Here is a 21,031-nt window from a genome sequence, read left to right on the forward strand (position 1 = left end):
TGTTAAGTACCCGAATGAACAAGAATTAAATGTACCAGATACTTTGATGGACTGCAGCATTTATTGTGCATGTAATGTCTGCAATGATTTGATCTTTCTAGGCTTGTGGACTGAATGACTAGCAGGAGGATGTGTGTGATCACAGACTCACACCTGTACTCCTTATGTCATACATACAAATATACAAATTTAGCCTTACTCATGGATTTACAATAGTCTTGCATATTTTTTCTTTAATATCCAATCCTGATATATAATAGGAATAGTAAATATTTATGTACACTATATTTGTCCTATTATGTTTTGAGTAAAAACTCATGACAACGTGATACAGAAATTGCCATGGAATAGCTTACCTAACCTAGTCTGTCTCTCATACCAACAGCTCAAGAAAAGGTTCAGAAATCCAAAAGAAAACTTGTTTGACTGTTCACCTGAACACAACTGACAGCTGTTTTCAGAACTCAGCTGTAATGTGTAAATAGAATTATTGTTCTTACATTTATGAGACTTGGAATTTTTAGTTATACATGATGCTTACAGAGCATCCATCTACAGTTCTCTGCATTTTTTTCTAAGTGTTGAACAGAACTGAGAGCTGTATGTTTTCAAAAAAATGTTCATGAGAAGCTTCCTTTTGTATCACTGGACTACAGATGTTCAAATGCATGAATATATTCTGTGCTCTTAGAGCAAGAAATTACCTCTCAGTACCCAGTATTTTATGTTTTGGGAACACAGCTGATCTCAGCCATAGAATTCTGGAGGTGAAAAGTCATTCAGTTATTTGTTATATAACAAATGACTAAGAGGCATAACAGGAGTATGAGGAGAAAGATGTCAATAACTTAATTCCACTGAAGCATTAAAAAAAAAGTTAAACTGATACATTTTTTAATATAAGAAAACGTGAAAAGTACCTTCCAACTAGAGTTGTAAAAATACCCCAAGCCTTGGAAAGTTATTTCATTTATTTATATACTTTCATTCTTTGGAGTTTGGACAGAGTGCAAAGGAGCACAGCATTAAAGAGATTTGATCAAGATGTGAGTGCACTCCTGGGTAAGCTGGGTAGATCTACCACAGCTTGTATCCTTAAAACAAGCAGAGAATAACTTCATCTGAAATAGCGAGAAAGAAGCCAGGGTTCGAGCAAAGCTGAAGCACTACAACTCCCAGGTAATGGGTTAGCTTCCTCAGCCTTACTTTAGGGATTTCTTCACTGCAGCCTCTGTGGCTTGAGATCTGTCAGCCTTTGTGATCCCTCTGTGCTGACTGTGATCACTGCACAACAAGCATTAATAAAATTCATATACCCAAAAATCCAGGTGATGCTGAACAGCTTTGCTGCATCTGCAGCTCTGTAAATTAACCTAGGTTGTATTAAGTATCAAAGTCAGAATAAAGAGTACTTTTTAAGATTAAGCATAATAAAGTGGAATAATTTTTTTCAATAATTTAGGTTTTGATTTCTGTGGCATACTTGTCAGGATTTAAATTTCTGTCGCCAGTAAAATTACAAAAGTATATAGAAAATCTATTGTCTTGACCTATGTGGACAAGCCAGAAGCACATGAATATATGTTTATTTGAATTGTATGGCTCTGTGTTTCCCCCAAAGTGAGTCTGTTCAACACACTAAGAAAAAGGGACACCACAAACCCAAGTTTTAAAATAATTTTAAAAGTGCTCCTACTTTGTTACATATATCCATCTAAGTAATGTATTATTTGAATCATCTACTAAAACAGAGTACAGTTCTGATTGCCACTCACATTTCTAGCAAAGGTTCCTTCCAGAGAAAAGGTTGAAAGTGCTCTGCTATGTTTATTTTTTTTACAATCACCCAAATTCTGTCAAATACACAGTACACTTTTAGCAATGTGTGTCTGCAAAAGGAAAATGTACAGCTATTCTGTTTCACTGCTTCCTTACCTTGCAGCTTTCCCTTTTCAGCTAAATTTGATCTTAAGATAAAGTAATAAAATGCTTAACAGTTTAAAAGAAGAACTAACACATGCATGTAGTCCTCCTATATTATTAATCCATTTATATTCTTTTATATTCAAATTTTCTGTCAGTAATACATGTGAGCAAACATCTTCCAAGAACTCTTTGGTGGCTATGTCTCCTGGCTCCTGGTGTTGCATGAGGCATTTTTTCAGCTGGACCCTGGTACACTTGACACGGCCATTTTTGAACCAGGTAATATACAGAATGCATTTCCTCAATAATCCACCCACCCCTCCAAATACTTAAAACCAAACCAAAAAGAGCTGTAGGAACTATGGAAAATCTCAAAGAATAGTCATAAACCTGTATCTAAAACCTGTTTTGTCTTCTCTTTTATATTCCAGTTGTGTCTTCTTTTTGCATATGTTGCAGGCACTGCACAAGGATCGCTTGAATAAATGGAAACCATTCCTGAGTGAAGACTTGCAGGGCAAAACCCAAAGTTTTGCTATGAATAACAGTGTCAGTGGGGTAGCATAAGTTACCAATTAGAGAAAAGAAACTACAAAACCTTTTGCTAACATTGGAACCATTAAAATTCTTGTCTTTTCGGGATTCAGGATACTTATCTTTCCAAACTGGATATTAATTAGGGTTGCTAATCTGTACTGGATGAACTGTTTGTCTTGTTTAATTTTAATGAAAATGAAAAAATCATATATCTGAAATTGAAACAGTAATACTAAGAACACCCATAAAAATATATTAACATTAACTGAAATGAGTAAAATAAACCCTCTTTACAACAGCTTTCAGTACCAGGAGTAAATGTAGGATAACCATTTAAACCGTTTTTCTGTATTTAAAAACCCTCAACGGGACCTCATGATTTGTTTCTGTCAATCAGGAAATGACTTTGGCGCTACAGAGGCAGCTGAGGATTCCCAACCATGCAGGAGAGCGCCAGCCCTTACCTTCACCGGCGTACGCCAGGATGGAGCGGGCGCGCATCTGCTTCCCTTCCGTGGCCTTTCCGGAGCAGGTGTGCGAGCAGGAGGACCAGGCAGACCACATGCTGAGCACACAGTCCTTGGGGCACGGCGCCTCACACACCACCGGGACTGGGTAGATGGCATCTCTACACAGCTGCCTGTCAACTTCTTCTCCTGGGAGAAAAAAAAAGGCCAGTAGCAGTCTATCATTTGCTAAATTAACTTAAAATGAGCAATCGAGTCCAGATGGGCACACAAATAAATTAGATTCTGTTCTTCTGTATAAACAAGGTAAATAGATTTTTTATTACTTGTCTCCTCTGCCTCGGTTCTAGAGGAGCATACTTAAACCTAAGTTGAGTCGATATTCCAGGAAGTGAATGCCAGCCTGGGTGGTCTTTAGGCTTTCGTTTTGTTACACATACTTGATCCCACACAAAATTCGAATGTGATAATGGAGTATATAACACACTTATGGAAAACTGTGTACATGGAGATGCATGTATAGATATGACCCAGTTTTCATCTAGATTTGTGAGAGAAGGGGAAAAACATCCTAACTTAGCCAGTTTTATAATGCACAATTCATCCTTTGAATTGCAGCTATCCATCAATATATGAAACGCTGCAGTAAATTACAGTCAGGGTGTTGTTTGGTTAGAAGGATCTTCATTTGTTAGCAAATCAGCAACACATCACTCTTTGTGTTATGGCAATATAACAAGATCTATGCATTTGTATTCTGTAGGTACACATTTCATTATAATAAAATGATCCAGGCTGGTATAAATTGCTTAATGAAATATTAGCTAGTATTTAAGTAGCAGGCTTGTTATTGTTTTCAATCACATAATAGTGGGAGCACTGTGTCTGAGATCTGTCTAAACAGCACCTTAATCACAACATGGATAGTTGTGAGGTGACATGATTTCTTGATAAAATAAGTTAATATTTATTTAGGGGAGAATGAATGAATGACCACAATGATATAAGTAAGTCTCATGATAAATCTTCACGTTGGAGAAAATGATGGAAAAAATGAAGGAGAGAGAGATTCGGGTCCAGTTTTTAGAACTGTAGTCTTGTTATCACAACATAATGCCTATTGTGAGGAACTGAAAATGTTGCATCTAAGAGTACACTGGACTTCTAAGGCCTTGATAACCACATACAATTAAGACATGAAAGAGTCAGTTCAGTTGTAAACATAAAACTTTTTTTAAAAATTTTCTAAACAGGATAACATTTCAAAACATCTCAATGCCTTTTGTGCTATATGATCTTTGCAGTACTAAGGCATAAAACCTCTTATTATAATTAATCTATTGAAACACTCTTGAATTTTACATGATCCTCACAGGACAAAATAGGAGTTGTCTACATTATGCACTTTCTAAGATCCATCATGTCAAACCCTTTGTTTTAATAGCCAATGTCAACAAAATAATGTCTTATCAATATTTGCAAATGAATGTAAGTCTTCATTACAACAAAATACTTGTTAGATATATTGATTCAATACCCTGTAATTGAATCATAAAGGCATCAGTTACTGTTAGCAACTACTACATGGATTCTGAAAGCTAATTCAGTAAGAACTGAGAACACTGTAAAAGAAGCTGAAGATCTAAAAACTCTGCTTTACCGAGTCTCAAATTAGGCTTTATTGCTCAACAGATGTATAATAATACATTGATTCAAATACTAATAAAAACAGAAACTACATAAACTACATTTCTTGTCATTCAAGGTTTACAGTCTTAGAACCTTTTAAATAAGAATCTCTTAAACTGAGTTCCTGAAACCAGGAGGTGTTTTAGTACAAAATCAGACCATGAGTCCCAGAAGTGTTAGCCAAATTCATTGTGAAAGAGTTAAAGATGAGGGCCATTCATTCAATATTAGGTCTTTTCAAACAGTGCCAAATATTTTATTCATACAGAATATTTAGGCATAATAGAACTACAAACATGATCTTCCTTGGTTCTGAAAACCAGGGAAAATCCTGCGGCTCATGTTTTTAAAATAGCCTACAGTAGTCATACTCATCTGAATCATAAAGACCTTTGAGATCAAGTCAGTCTCAACAGCTATATTTTCCCATATTAAAATATAAAATTTGAGCCCTGACAAAGGCTTCATGGGTCTCCCATGCCAAGTTCTGCTTCCCTCACTGGACTCAGTGTTTGCATCAATTACTCCCTCTGTTATATTGCAGGTCATCACACCCTGACACCAGTGCAGGAGGGATTCCTTTCTACTTCATCAGAAGGGCATTTGTTTGGGTTCAAGGACAAGAGACAAGAGGAGAGGACTGTAAACTTCTTTTTCAGATAGGGGAAAAAAGCTAGAAAAGGTGTGAAACCTACTCTTAAATTGTTCCATTCATTGCTAGGTAAGACTCAATAAGGAAAACTGATAGGACACATGTACACTTTGCAAGAAATGCTACTATTACAATAAAATGTTTCACAGTATAAACAAATGATACTATACTGAACATATTTATCACCTATTGACTTCTAAATTTAAACTCAAGCCTAATTTGGTGCCACAATGAAGAATATTTTCAACTTAGTTTCAGAGTTTGCATCTCAAATAAAACCAAGCCTTCACTCTCTCCCAAAATCAAAGGCCCTATTTTTCCTTGCTTTTAAAGAGAAAATATTCTAGAGCTATTTACCGTATATATTGGCATTTCACTTTTGTCAAGTGTCCAATTCTTATCTGATTAATTCAATAACATAGAAATGTAGTTGGGAGAAATGTCTTATAATGGGTACTTCTTATCTTCAGGGAAATATTTTATTTATACTAAATTGTTTCTGACATTTCACTAATGATTTTATGAACAACTTGACCTTTTTTGCCTTCCTCTTTAAAGTGCGTAGTGTAGTCAACCACCAGGAACCACTCAACCATAAGCTGGGAACAATGCCAGTGTAAAGACTACTTAGAAAAAGTCCCACTTGGAAATGTTTGCCATTGAGTGTTGAAGCAAGTCCAGAGGAGGGCCATGAAGGAGAGCAGAGGGTTGGAATATGTCCCTCATGAGGAATGGCTGATAAAATTTGAGTTGTTCAGCCTGGAGAAGAGAATCCAAGGAGACACTATAGCAGCCTTCTAGTACCTGAAAAAGGCTGACAAGAAAGATGAAAAGGGGCTTTTAAAAAAAGGATATAATGATGGGACAAGGGAGAAAGATTTTAAACTAAGAGAGAAGATGAAAAAAAGACATTCTTTACTGTGAAGGGAGAGAGGCACTCGAACAGGCTGTAGATATGGTGGATACCCCATCCGTGGAATGTGTTCAATACCAGGTTAGAGGGAGCTGTTTTAGTGGAAGGTGTCCCTGCCCATGGCAGAGAGGTTGAACTAGATGGTCTTTAAGGCCCCTTCCAACCCTAATCATTTGATGATTCTATGATTTTATTTGAACATTATGGGTATAAATTTATGTTGCATAAATACTGAGGACAGAACTCCAAAAAAAATATACTGAAAGGCCTCTGCCCTATACCCTAAATGAATGAAAAAAAAGTAAAAAGCAGAGAGACGAAAATAAAATATGACATTTCTGTCAAGAGAGCCCTTCACCATTTACCAGCTGACTTGTTCATTAAAATCTGGAATTTCACAGCATTCCATATTTACAAACAATGCCTATGTTGCTGAATTGTATTTCTCTCTCAGGCAATAGACACACATTTTAGACTAAAAATCTCCAAATTGCAATTAAGGAAATGACAGCACATAAAAATGGCAGGAGGCAAAAGAGGGGTTTTTCAAAAATTTGAAACGTCAAAGTTTTTTCTAACCTTTCCTGGAATTCTTTTTATAGATTTACACCAGTGAGGAGTGCTGAGGGGATAGTCTTTCGAATACACATCTCTTTCTCAAATAATTATGTTGGATCCATCTGGACAATCAGCAAAGCAAGTCACTACATTGAAACCTCCTTCTGGCCAACTTTTGGCTCAAAGACTTCCTGGAATGTGTGCCCACATGAGAGTCACTATTGAAGTACACAACTATTTAGTTGTTTTAAAACAAACAAACAAAACCAACCAAAAACACCAAGCAAAAAAAACCCCCAAACTACAGAATAGGCTGATTTTTACAGATCAGAGAGGTAGCTTGTAAATAGTATTCAGGAGGAACTGATTAATAAATATCAGTATTCATATCACCATTCTTGTTTATTACATTCACAAAGTGGGTATTGTATCTGAGAAAATTTAGTCTAGATGCTAAAGGTTGGGCTAGACCACATTCTGTGGTTAATGTAGCTGAATCATGTCAGTCCTTTGTGGTTTTGTTTACTCATCTGTAAAACATATCTGATATTTAAGTTTCTTGTAAAATGCTTTAAGTTCCAGTGCAAAGCATTCCTAGAGCTGGAATCACTAGAGAGACATGGTAAAGAAACCCTCTTGCTTATTGTGCATCTTTTAACGTGGTGCATGCTTCAATGCACAGTAAGAAATTGCTGTCAAAACCTGACCTGTAGTAAATGGGAAAGCAAGTGCTTAACAGAGAGCAAAATATTTTTTAAGCCTTAAAATGAACAGTAAAATCACTGCAAGATTCAATGAGGCATAGAGAACAACTTGAAAAAAATCAGCATAAAATAAAATTGCTCCTGGAGCCCTATGTAATAAGTCAATGAGCCTGGTCTCAGTTCTAAAGGAGCAAACCAGTTATTGTTTCTGAAAGACTGACCTATAACCCGGTATAAACTAAGTAAATTTTAGCAATAAAATAAAAATAAATGGAATTAAATCAAGAGAATGCTTTGAATATTAATATTATTTTTAAATTGCCTGTGTAATCAGTAAAGGACAGGAATATCACACAGTGGCAAAACAGATTTTACAGTTGTCTTTTAAAGCTCATAAAAGAAATAATGACAGCAACTGAGCCCAAATGCTAAAACTGCAGAATTCATATTATTTACTGCTTGTTTCAATATGTTCAAATCTATTATTACATCTTCAACTTGAAAGAAAAAATTCTCTTGTATCAGTATCTCGTACATGATGTGTCATTCATTGGAAAACTGCTGGGCAGCTGAAATATTTAGAAAAGCACTCCAGAGCTCAACTTTTAACATGTTTGTGGGTAAAGAAGGCCTTGACATTACTTAACTGCCTTCAGTAATACCTCTAATCATGGAGGGGCTGCAGGAGAAAAATACAGAATTACTTCACACAACAGCAAAATCTGTGAGCTGTGCTGGCTGTGCTGAGTGGCTGGTTGCCACTGACTGTTTCCTTCCCTTCCCGTGTAGAAAAATAATCAACAGGAAAGTATTGAAATGCCTCTAGTACGAGTTGTAAAGACTGAAATGGCTGAGAATGTTCTTTATCTTGAACTCCTGTGCAGTTTTCCATTTGCATTCCTTTCACATAAGGACCTATACCTGTCCTTACACTGACTCCCTTGTCAATTTCAAAATGTGTCAGACTGACTGAGGAGCCAAAAATCCTGTGTGGACTCTGCCCATAAAGAACAAAATAAGCCTAAATACATTCAAAACTTACTAAAACCAGATCTGTGCCATGTGTTCAGTCCTATTTTCACTTGGAACTAACTTTACACACAGTCACAGCTAGCAAACCATATCCTTCTCCACTAAAACGTCATCTACCTGTAATCTACCTGCCTCAAAGTTACAGGAATGTCATGACTACACTGTGAGAGTATAGAAGCAGTGTTAATGAGTTTAACTGTAATTATTCTAAAGACAATTTTTTTAAAAATAAAGAAAATAAGTAAGAAAATATACAAATTCATTTAAAGTGAAATACCATACTAGATTTTAATTAGTAATAACCTTGTCAACACATTGGATTGGGCTAATGCAAAATGGAAATTCTTCACATTACAGAAAAGCTATCAAACTTATTAGAACCTCATACATTTTTACATGCTAGGACACCTTATACCTGCAAATGAGCAGACAGTAATCAATCACCAGGATAAACTGAAATTATTGTTTTAAACCTAATACTTCTGCATATCATTCGAATCACTGATTACCAAACTTCACTACAACAGGAGAAATCATGCCTGCTGAGCATGAACAGTCACAGCAAATTATGTTTTCCTTCTGAACTTAGAAGTTCTAGCAGTAGTTTGATGTTTTCTTTTTTAAATTATCAGAAAATAACTCAGGACTGAATTATCGGTTTTTTTGGGGTAATTCTGTTTTGTTGTTTGTTTTTCCTTATACAGGAGGAGTTCTCTGAGGAACACTGTCTTTCTTAGAGAACGTGTCTCTAATTAAAATGTATATGCAACTTCAAAAACCTGACCCAGATTTTTCAGTTGGGAGAATTTAGAAGTTAATTTCTGAAAACCTAATCAAAGAAGCCACAGAAAGGAGAAACGATAATATTTACATAAAATTCATCATTTACCATCTTGTTTAGCTCAACAATCTTAAGAGTATTTGGAAGAAAATAAAAGCAGCACATGCAGCAGTATCTGACTGACAGAACAATTTTTGCCCTTCAATCAGTTCAATATTAGCAAATAAAACATATTTTGATAGACAATGGGAACTTTTAAATGTTTTATTAATCCCACTATCCTTCATATTATGCTGATGGTATTTATTCATATCTCAAAAAACAGCTTTAATGCTAGTAAAATGGCAGTGTCTTTCAAAACAGCAGCAACAGTGTATCCTTAGTAATTATTTTCCATTACAGTTCCTGAATAAGCTGTCAAAAAATATTGATAAATTTTCAACATTTGGAACAATTTTTAATCTAATTATCAAACACAAAGTAACATTAACTACAATTTATGATCTCAATATATCCTATTTATTGACTTCTAAGTTTTTCAACAAACAAACAGTGAAAAGATTGTGCATCCTTATCAAGTGAAGCTTCTACATTCATTTCCAATGCTTAGGTGCCTAGCTGGTAACTCCAAGTGTTAAATCAGTTGCTAATTCCCTAATCACATGCCTTTCTCTCAATCGCTTTTGCTAAGTAGCATTTGCATTTAATTAAGTACATCTTAATTAGTTGATGGTTAATATTCTTGAAGTAATTTTCTTCTGAGAAGCCTAAGTAGAAACGGCACTGATTTCAATGAAGACAAATACACTGGTTACTCACATCTGTTCATTATGCAAAAATGACAAAAAGTTGGCCTAATAGTTTAATGATATGTAAACATTGCAGGATTGTAAACTGTTTGATTTGATGGTTTGCATGTGCAAATTTACTGTGGTTTTGGCTTCAGTCATACAATCTACTCCTTTCTGAAAGAAAAATAGTAAACATGATACTTCGGCCACTTACTCAAAAAACCCATTGTGAATATCATGAACATGTATGTTTCCATTTCTTTTTTTTAAACAAGAAACTTGAGAGCACAAGCATAGGTAGCATAATATTATTTATAGCTTTACCCTTCCTGCACAGACAAATCAGTGACATATAGAAAAGGCCACTGACTGCTGTCCTTTCCCTATGCAAATACTGGAAGATGCATATACTTTTAAAAATAAAAACTAAATTTTAAAATGTGATTTTGACTTTTTTAAAGCAAACATTTGCAATGACAAATGACTAGTAATGACAGGAAGTAATAGTGTACAAAAGGAAAATAGCTGGAGCTTAGAAACCCACCATATTCAGTGTTTTTCCAATCAAAGATAACAGCATGTTAACACACTTAAGAAAAAAATAATGATCTTTTTTATTGTTTTATATTCCTTAATGAGATGAAACACCACATTTTATAAGCAATAACTTCTTGTTAATGGCTATATGCAAATTTCTTCTTTATTCACCTTATGGGAAAAATAATTCTGATGAGTGGGATAACACTGGTTTCAAGAACTCATACATTCATGCAGAAATAAAATTTCAAAAATAGTACCTGAACACTTCAGCTCCATTACTGTAACCAAACCAGTAAAGAGCTCAGTTACAGCTTACAGGGTAGGATGTATTTGTTAACCTTTCCCACAACACAGCATATTACCAATTGGGTAGAAAAAAAGGCAGAAGCAGGTAACACTCTGCAAAGGGTTTATAGGAAAGCGGAAAGATGGGAAAGCCATTCTGCTCCAGAGGTAAGACGATTCTGGTTACAAGGTTTCTTCTCTGTCCTTAAATTAATCCAAATTTTCAATCATGCAAATTTCAAGAAAGGTGAATCACTGATAAAAAATCCAGGTTGGTATTCCTTAATACATCAGGTAAATCATACATTAAAACAGTTACAGGAATAACCAAAACCAAAATAACACTCTATACCTTGAAATAATGGTAATAATTATGGGAAAACTCTGACACAAAAATTGAGAAGGTATTTTAAAGATGGATATTTCCTGTTATAATTGCTTCAGATGGAAAACATATTTGCATATTCTTTGGCAGTAACTTAAAAATAATGGTTAAACATAATGAACTAACACCTTCAGATGCAATATTAATGCTTCTAGTAATCCCATTTTCATGTCTGGTAATAACAGAACACATGTACCTCCATTTATATCAGAGTCATCTATCAGGATTACAGTCATGTAGACGGAGTCTAGATTTGCCAGACACAAATAAAACAGGGAAAGAAATAGTATTTCTTTACCCAAATAATATATTTTTATTTAAAATGAAGTGACATTTGGCCAGATTAAACAAGAGTATGAAAACATAATATCCCATAACTATGCTAAAATAGAAATAGACAGAAAACTGAGGAAAAAAACCTCAAAAAACCTAACTACGGCTTAAAAAGTAACAGAGCCTTTTCTTCTCTGACACAACCCTGTAAGTTACTGAGTGCATATTTTGTACAATGCATCAAAGACTAATGATAAACTCTTCTTACAGATGATATTTCTTTGATTCTTCACTACTTCTGATAGCACTGAATATTCAACAGCATAAAATAGGCTGTATATGAACTACTAAAGCCAGTATCTCTGAAAACACATGACCTAAAGGATACTGAAGAATTAATCAAAATTAATTAAAGTAGGACTTGAAGGAGATTAGTTAAACTTTATTAACATTTTGCATGGCTATCCTTATTCAGAATGAAAGAGAAAATTCTCGACAAATAGAATTAAGACCACTTTAACTTTGAATAAGAGGATTCACTGACATATCTAATATAGTTTAAGTAATTAGTTTTGCAGTTAATTTGGATTGACTTTGGAAAGTGTCTTCATGCATATAAGCAAAGTAAACAAAAACTGAAACATTATATGCCTTAAGCTGAAAATCTCCTATTCTTTTAACTTGATGCTATAGTAGACTTGTACCACAGGGATAGAAGTTCAATAATTCTAATAAAGACTCCAGCAGAGTACCCAAACACTGCCTAACAACAGGAGTAAAATTTTCCTACTGCTTGACAGGTAGTTGAAGCATTTTCATGGTTCATTTGCTAATGTAGTCTTACTGAGAATGATAAGGAACAGAGAATACAAGTGCATTGATCATAACCAAGCAAAGTTGCCTCCTAGTGTCAAATAAGCCAATCAAATGTCATCTTGATATGAAAGAAAAAATAAGTTTGATGATAGGCTACGGTCCCATTGAGAATAAAATCAATATTAGTCATGGGACCAAGTGAGATCAATATGTCAAACCAATAGGCCATTTTAGCAGGATGGAGAGAGAAGGGGAAAAGTGCTGACAGAGCAATTTGGAAAAAGAGGACAGTGAGAACCTTGAGGGTGAGATAACTTGAAAATTCACACTCTATTTCTGAAAACACTTGTCAAAAGCACCAAGTCACCTTAAAAAGACTTCCAAGATCAACAGAGCATTCTCATAAACTTTTCTCAATTAAGCCACAATTCATATAGTGAAAAATTTGCATACAAGTATGACTTCCAGAAAAAAATATTAAAAATACTTCCTCTATTTGTTTTTAAAATGTTACAGAAGCTCTACTGTGTTTAAAAGTGAAGAAAATCTTTTCACAAACTTTAGGAATAGTGATGGTGTTATCTGAATATTGGTAACAGTAGGATTTAAAATACATGGATTTGAAAATGCAGCGTATTTATTGCAATGTGTCTTTATTATTAATCAAAAAACAAGATGTTTTATTAATGATGGGAAATTATTCTACTATTTTTTCACTGCTGAGTATTCTCAGCAAAATTTTAACTTCATCATATGTGGACACACAGAGACTTTGTAGCCTTCTAAAAGGTTTCACAGGTATTTTATTGTAAGTGCTATTATACACATTTTCCCCTCCCATCCAATAAGAGCAACATAACCTGGAGAACAAGTTTGGGAAGGGCAATGGAATGTCAATGACTTCAAATTAGAGAGGATATTTCTGATGTGCTGATCTGAACTAGACTAACATTCAGGGATATGAGTTAGTAACAGAAGCATGAAAAGGAAATAATAGGCAAAAAAAATAGTAGCATGAAAACAATGTGACAGTTCCACTAATGTCAGTAGAATGACAGTGCTCACCACAATCTTTTCAACAATTCCCTACACTGAGGTACAAGTCTGCATATTTTCAGCAGCTACCTTAAATGGCCTGGTTTTTCAAGAAACAACAAGACTTTCACAAACTTCAGGCTTCTCATTTTCAGCATAAACATTATCTTTGGTTAATAAAGTTATACATCTAAGCTAGAAAACTCCAAAAAAGTTGCATCATAAATGGGTTCATATATACTTCAGCAGTGCAGTATGTTCCTAGAATTTGGCAACGAGCATTGTAACATTATTCTTCTCTGTAATGGAAAAGCTTACCTCACAGATGAAGAGAATGATTAATGGTCTGCACCTGACAGAATATTAAGTGAATTTTTCAGTTGGTCAATTATGTAGTATTTCACTACTATACCATGAATTTGCAGCAAGTTTACAAAACCGTGTGTTCGTATACATTGTCATACCTCTTGCCACACAAAGACACATGAAACTCAAAAGAGGATTTTAGAGAATCAGAAAAATTATTTTATATGGCAAAAATATGATTGCAAACATTTTCTTTGCATTATTCATCCAGCTGCAGCTAGTAAAGAGTTGTCACTCTCTATGTAATCTGACAGCTCAATTCAATCACAGTTAAAACATAGGACCCAAGAGGTGTAAGAGAGATCACTGCCACTGTCATGTTTACACATTTCTGAGAAATGGTTTTTAAATTAATTTCGGATGCTTTTGTCTGTGTCCTACTACTAGCAGATAAAATGCAGTCTTTGGAGAACATATTTTTATCCATCTTGCAATGAATATCTTCTCATCATTATGAGTGGAAGGCACAGCGTGCCTTTAGGGACCTTAGACTGTGAATTAAGCTTCACTTTTGGAAACATTTTCATAGCTGATTCCTCCCAAGAAGACTAAAACTAACCCATCCTTTTGACTTTTCCTTTATGCTAGCCTCTAAGTGTATGGATTCAGAGAAGGAGCTGTCAGGAAAGCAACCAGAGGTAAATACCACTACATCTCATAAATGTATGCTGTAGAAGGAAATATAATGGCATTGTCACAAATAAACCGAAAAAACCCACGAGCACCTCTGCAAGTATAGGGACATTACAACTTTTTTACTGTTAATAAGTTATGCAAGCTAATGTTCTAAAGTCACAGAAATCAGAGATTTCACTGTAGATTGACATCTACTCACAGAAATCCATTGTACCCTAAGAATGGGGTTCTTTTTCACTACTGGCTTCCTAGAAGCCTCCCACAATTTATAAGATGCTTCTAGCTTATGTAATTCTTCTTTTTCACCTCTTTAAATAAAACCCCTCAATCCTGAGACACCCAGAACAAGAGATTTCATGTAGTTTCTATATCTTTGTTTCTGTAGTTCCTAATATCTTTTGTCTGGAAAACACTCATGCAGCAATTTGCTATTCATAAAATAGTATTAGTACCAGTAAAGGATGTCTAAATAAAATTAGACCCAAACATCTGATAATTCCTAGGGCAAGATTTACACACTTAATCCAAAAGTTACTCCCAAAACTATATCAAGAAACCAAACAATAAATGCCAAAATGAAAGCTGCCGTTGTATAATGCAGTTTTTTTAACTGTACAATTACATGCTTATTATTTTTCCACTGGGTCCCTTCCTCCTTCAGTTCACAGATCGGAAACTCCTTAATGAGGAGCTATTTGGTATTTTTAGTTTTATTCTCTTTGTTCAAGTCATGAGGCTATGTTTTATTTACCACACACTAATTAAAAGTGTTATTAAAACAGAATTGGCATTTTTCCTAAGATCTTTCTGTCATGACTATCAGACACCCAGCAGCACAGGGTTATTTTCAGAACACTGAAGATGTGACGGGTCAGTATTGTTTGTATTTTGCTGATGCTGAACAAAAGCAGAGAAAAATTAAACCCTGAAGAATAGGACAACTAAGGTTAGTTGTTTCACAGACATTGCATTCATTACTACAAAATGCCCACTTAATCACCAAAGGAGATTTATCTGTCTCACAAATAAGTGGCAGGTTCTGTAGAGAAAATGTCATGTTGGCACAATTAAATAATTAAGTGCTTCTTTCAGATGCATTCACCTAAGGACTGGACAAACTTGATTTCCTAATGTTTGAGGGCTTGCCTTTGAAAACTAAAATATGAAACTTATATTTATTTCCAGTTTTCTAGGGTCAAACAGAAGTCAAATGATAAATAATATTTCTGCCATGGGTGTTGCACTGATGCTGGAAACTGCTGCTCTGTCTGATGATCTCATGAGACAATAGCAGAAGAAGACTAAAATTCATTGCATTCCGGCCCTAGTAGCTATGAATTTTCTTTCTTCCCCATTCTCTGGCTTCTTATCCAGCCTTATTTTCTCCAGACACTAATCCTAGTCTGACACCTCACTGTCCTTTTCACCCAGCCCTGCCCAATTCTTTCCAGATGCTTGTCAAATCCTCCCACAGGTTGACCCTTAGCAGATTAAACATCTCACCAAAGTAATTCCTAATGCTTGTGATGTAGAGACATTTTATAACTTTGAGTTCTTTAGCTGGTCTCAGGAAATTGCCCTGGAGGAAACCAGAGTCAAATCCTGCCTTTCCCCAGCTTTCTACCTAATTGCTTGACCAGAACAAGTTTCTTCCTCTTGTCTTGCCCTTTTTCACCAAGTCCCAGGTAGGAATATCTATTTCCCTCTGCTGGGGTAGTGGCTATGTAGAGTCACAAAATACCTGCACTCCAAAATCCAAAATCTGGGAACACTGGAGGGACTGGTATCAATTGTTTACCTTGATTTTGAGTAGTCATTGTGTCTGAGCATGTTTCAGTTTGAAGTTTCTTAAGTATTCAGGGAAGATGCTGCTTGTACTGTGCACAAAAGTTGCAAGATTTGCAAAATGACACGGATTCTTTTAAGGCTCTAAGTGGCCACTGGAACAGTTTTCTTGTGAAATCAAGTATTTTTTTGGCAGATAAGAGTTATTTTTCATTAATCAGTACTCAAAACAAATTATGGTCTATGAGAAAAGTCAGAAAATGAGCTGCTCTACGCTAGAAGTACTGAGAGTAAAATTCCAATTTATTCTGTCTCACCATGACTAGCTCATGATGATGGTTTTATCCTCACCATTTATCAACACAGTGGTTTCACAGCTTTAAAATTTGATAACATTTATTTAGAAAATGGATCATAAGTATGCAGGTTGTTGTAAAATATAAATAGGCCTATGCAACATTTTCTCGGATGGAAAACTGACTCTCATCAAACCTAGGGAGAAAATTCTGTCTTAGAACAGTTTATTATAAAGATTAATGAGTAGTGCTGTGTCATATAATCTTCTGAGAAAGTGGTACTTAATGTACAGCTATATAGCATTATATATATAACAGAATTAGATGTAAAGTTATCTCTTCTAAATATGTTTTGTAAAAATATTTCAAATATTTTCTGGGTATATCCTTGGGAGTTAAAAAGTTTACACACAAATCCAAAACCAAAGGAGTTCAATATAGTTCTAGACATCCTGTTTCATAATCCATCCATAACTCTCTAACCCCTTTTTTCTTTCTTGTTTCATAATAGCATAATTTTAAGTGATAAATGGAAAAACTCTACAGCATTAAACTGACCTTCCTAAAAAATCCTAATTGTTATGAAGTGTACCTACAATTATCCTCTCTGTATTCTTACCATGGGGAAGCTTGAAGCCTAATCAGAAATAGGTTCCTGCAGTGCTGAATATTACATAAATCAAAACGTATGCATCAACATCCCTCCCTTCTAATTTAGTCACATACTGTTCTTGCAATATCCTATTGCTTGTGCCATCAAAAACAAAAGAAAGTTACTAAGAATATGGATCATATTAAACATTGCACTCTCTTGGATACGTTTTCAAAATATTTGCACTTTCCACTCCAGCAACCTCTACTCCTACAGGTCCAATAAATTTGACACGAGTGCAGCATTACAGTTTAGAAGTAAACAGGTCAAAATACACAGGTCAAAAACTTGTCTCACCAGACAGTCACATTCACTAGAAAATCATTTTGGTAATTAGGTTGGCCCGTCTGTTTTTACCTTAATTATATTATTTATAGACATTAATGTCTCATTAGGCATTGTCCATACCAAGTGCAACTCCATCTTCAAAAATATCTTATAAATATATATAAACATATGATAAATACATATATATATAAATCAAGGGTCTATTGCACTGTCATAAGTGCTAAGTGTTTACTGGACTATGCAGATGAAACGCTGGCTTTGTTTTATTTATCTCTTTAACTGATATCATCATATCAAATTACAGGCAAACTATTAGAGATATGCATAAAGTAAGTTATGTGTTTAATTCTTTCCATATAACTACATTACTACACGTTACATAAATACTAAAAGCATCCATTCTTTTATGGAACTCAGTAATGACATGCCACTTTCTTAATATCAAGATGAGAGACAAAAAGGAATTGGTGTCATCAATTAAACGTGACTTTTTATTGACAGAAGAGTTATTAATTATCAAACTGATATTATTCTGAGGCTTCAATGAGATAGTTTAAGCAGTATAGTGTGCTCTTGTTTTTCCTTATATTCCTTTATATTAAATAAAACAAATCTTGTTAAAAATAAATGCTTTAAAAGTCCAATGGTCTGAAACATAATGGCCTGAGAGTGTCAGTTTTAATGTCCTTTAAATTCACTATATTTTTCCCACACTAAGAAATTCTTAAATATACCAAGCATCCAAGAAACCTATTCAATAGTTCCTTACATCAGCAGAAAAATTAAAGGAAAGGAAGGAATTACTTGGGTTTCATAGCCTATGTGTTTACAGTGAGGAACAAAGTATGCATCTTACATTTAATTTAAATGCTTCAGATGGTCATCCTAAAAGCTGTCAGCAGCAAAGAACAGTTTAAAACAATGCTGTTATGATATTAGCTAGGAAACAAATATTGGGAAATGATGACTAATACCAACATAACCAAGTTCCAGTAAGCATAAGGTTCTATGAGCTCAAAGGAACTATCATTAGCTACTGTATTTTTCTGCTAATTGACTGCTAAGCATTGACCAGATTTTGATCTGGGTTTCCTTACAGGCATAACTGAATAATTCAATGTAATTGGAATTTGAATCTGGCTCTTAGTTCTTGGAAAAGAACTAAGTCATAAAGTGACACAAAGTGTTATTTTCTTTTCTAAATAATCATCATAAAATCCAACCAGTCTGATGGTTTCTTCATCCAATGCGTAAAGCTGCACAATAGAAATGTCAGAAAAGTAGACTCTTTACATGTGGGCACATCTATATGCTCAGGTCCATTGAATCTCTTATTGTTTACCATCATGAAAATAAATGACAACCAGAAGACCGCTCAGTTAGCATTTGATTCAAACCATAAATATAAAGAAAGATGCAATTCTGAAACCAGACAAAATATTTTAAATTAAAATGGTTGCACCAGCCACACTTAGTTTTTTCCTGAAATTTATTCTACATCATTTCATTAGCTGCTTATTGTAAGATGATAAAAAGCCACAACGAAAAAATTAAGGAAGGAAATTGAGATTGATATCAATCAGGAAACTACAGAAGAAAATTTAAACCAGATGAAGAAATTTTATAAGATTTAAAGTAAAATTCAACAAAAATAAGAGAAGAGGTATTTCAGAAAGAAATAAATATTTCTAACTCTTTTGGAAAACAGTAAGGCAAATAAAACATAGGATGTTTTATTGCTGAAGTGTGGTGTCTTCTGTTAGTCTCATTATCTGAGAAAAAACACAGATAAAGGACAGGTATCCTGGAAATGTTTTCTGTTCCATTTTGGTCAGTACAGTGTTTCATCTCCAGACAAAGTAGCTAAACTAATTGGTTTGTAAGGTGGCTAAATGAAACAGATGAGTCTACCTTCTATATCTTTTAATTAACACCACCGCTTTGCCCCCAGTATTGCAAAACTGGTAAAATCCTCCTATTTATATTAGAAAATACTGATGCCAGTGGTGGTTTGAATTCGCACTTCAGTCTCAGAAAAACCAGACCTTTGTCACCCACCCCTATACAGGTGCCAGATAGGAACTTGTGGTGCTCAGCTACATCAGCATGCACCTCTGCCTACACACCTTCAACAGCAATTTTGCTACTTCAAAGAGTTTCAGGAATTTACATATACACCAAGAGCCTTGGTGTTGCCATGGCTCCCTCTTCAAGGCAAGTGACTCTCAGCTGTGAGGCAGAAGATGGCAACGAGCCCACTCCTGTCTGTCTCCTGTAGAGTTACCATAACCCAACAATTAGTGAGCTTCAACAAGATCCAGAAGAAATCTGCTTCAAAAGCGAGATAGGTTTTGTAACACATGCAGCAGTACAAAGCCCAGTATACTATACAGGCTGTAAACCAATTTATTATTTACAAATTCTTAGAAAATGAGCAAGTCATTTCAGGTGACTATGTGAGGATCAGAGGTACACTACAGCCAATGACAGTACATCAGCTACAGCCTTCAGCCCAAAGACAAAATAAGAAAAATGAGTGAACAAGCATGTTAAGGTATTTCATCAGTAGTTAATATTGCAGATATTTATATTAGAAATTATTTTTCCTTATTAACATATGAGTAGAGCTAATATGTCTGTTAACAAAATGGAGAAGCAGACAGCTTTCCCACTATGGACTTTGAATAATGCAGAGATTTTTGAAACTGTATTCTTCATAGACTGTCATAGCTACAGAGAAATAGAGCAAATTCATCTGTTCTAAAATTATTCTTCTGAGTGGGAACTGTGTTAATGCACTTAGTAATAGATACTATGTACACAGGTATGATTTATATATGATATATAATATATATATGATATATAATATATATCATTTGCATATATGATTTGCATATATAACCTATACAACAAAAAGATTAACATCAATTTATTTTTAAAACATCATTCTATCATTATCAAAAGTTAATCTGTAGAATGGAACACGAAGAACAGATGTCCAATTATTAAAATTATGTATACAGTGAAGGAATTCTGATAACTTTCTGTCCAGTCTAGGAGCTTCCACAACCAAATGCTCGTTTTTTTCACCTAAAATCTCCATTTTAATATTTCCTGGAAGATTTACCAAGAATATTTATTCTGAAAATATTCTCTCCACAATAAAACAACTGAAGTTCCATTTATATAATACATCAAAGTTCATTATAGCCTCTGCAATGACAACCTGGGGTACTGAATGTCATACTTTTTTCAGCCTGAATGAAAATTCTGATTACTGCCATCCACTGTGGAAAGAGTGACAATCACAGGCCTCCAGCAATGAGACAGGAGGATAACCTATTGTTTGCTGTTGTCTCAAAGGCTGTAATGACTCTTATCTAAACACTAAAATGAAGAGAAAAGCTAATTCCAATTATGTGAAACAACTTCACAAACACTGCTGCTTGATTCTAATTGTGAAACCAAACATCCAGGTCAAGACATATTATCCCAATTAATCATGCTTAAGATATATAGAACAATGCAACCGTGCACAGGAAGAAAAGCTACTAATCAGTGTTGGGTTTATTTTACATTAAAGCTACAGAGCTTTGTCCATTTAGAGTACAGTGCTTAGTCTGA

The 21,031-nt window shown here is 34.7% G+C and overlaps 1 protein-coding gene across 1 annotated transcript in view; it reads right to left on the minus strand.

The window, feature by feature from the left end:
* The window catches only part of THSD7A (thrombospondin type 1 domain containing 7A), a 190,614-nt gene that overhangs the window by 68,310 nt on the left and 101,273 nt on the right, over positions 1-21,031 (minus strand). The window contains exon 8 of the mRNA XM_088162275.1: positions 2,928-3,119. Within this exon, the coding sequence (XP_088018401.1) occupies positions 2,928-3,119 (192 nt within the window). The remainder of the gene's footprint in view (positions 1-2,927; positions 3,120-21,031) is intronic.

This window comes from Sturnus vulgaris, chromosome 1 (assembly GCF_052056855.1).
Source record: "Sturnus vulgaris isolate bStuVul1 chromosome 1, bStuVul1.hap1, whole genome shotgun sequence".
Classification (NCBI taxonomy): domain Eukaryota; kingdom Metazoa; phylum Chordata; class Aves; order Passeriformes; family Sturnidae; genus Sturnus; species Sturnus vulgaris.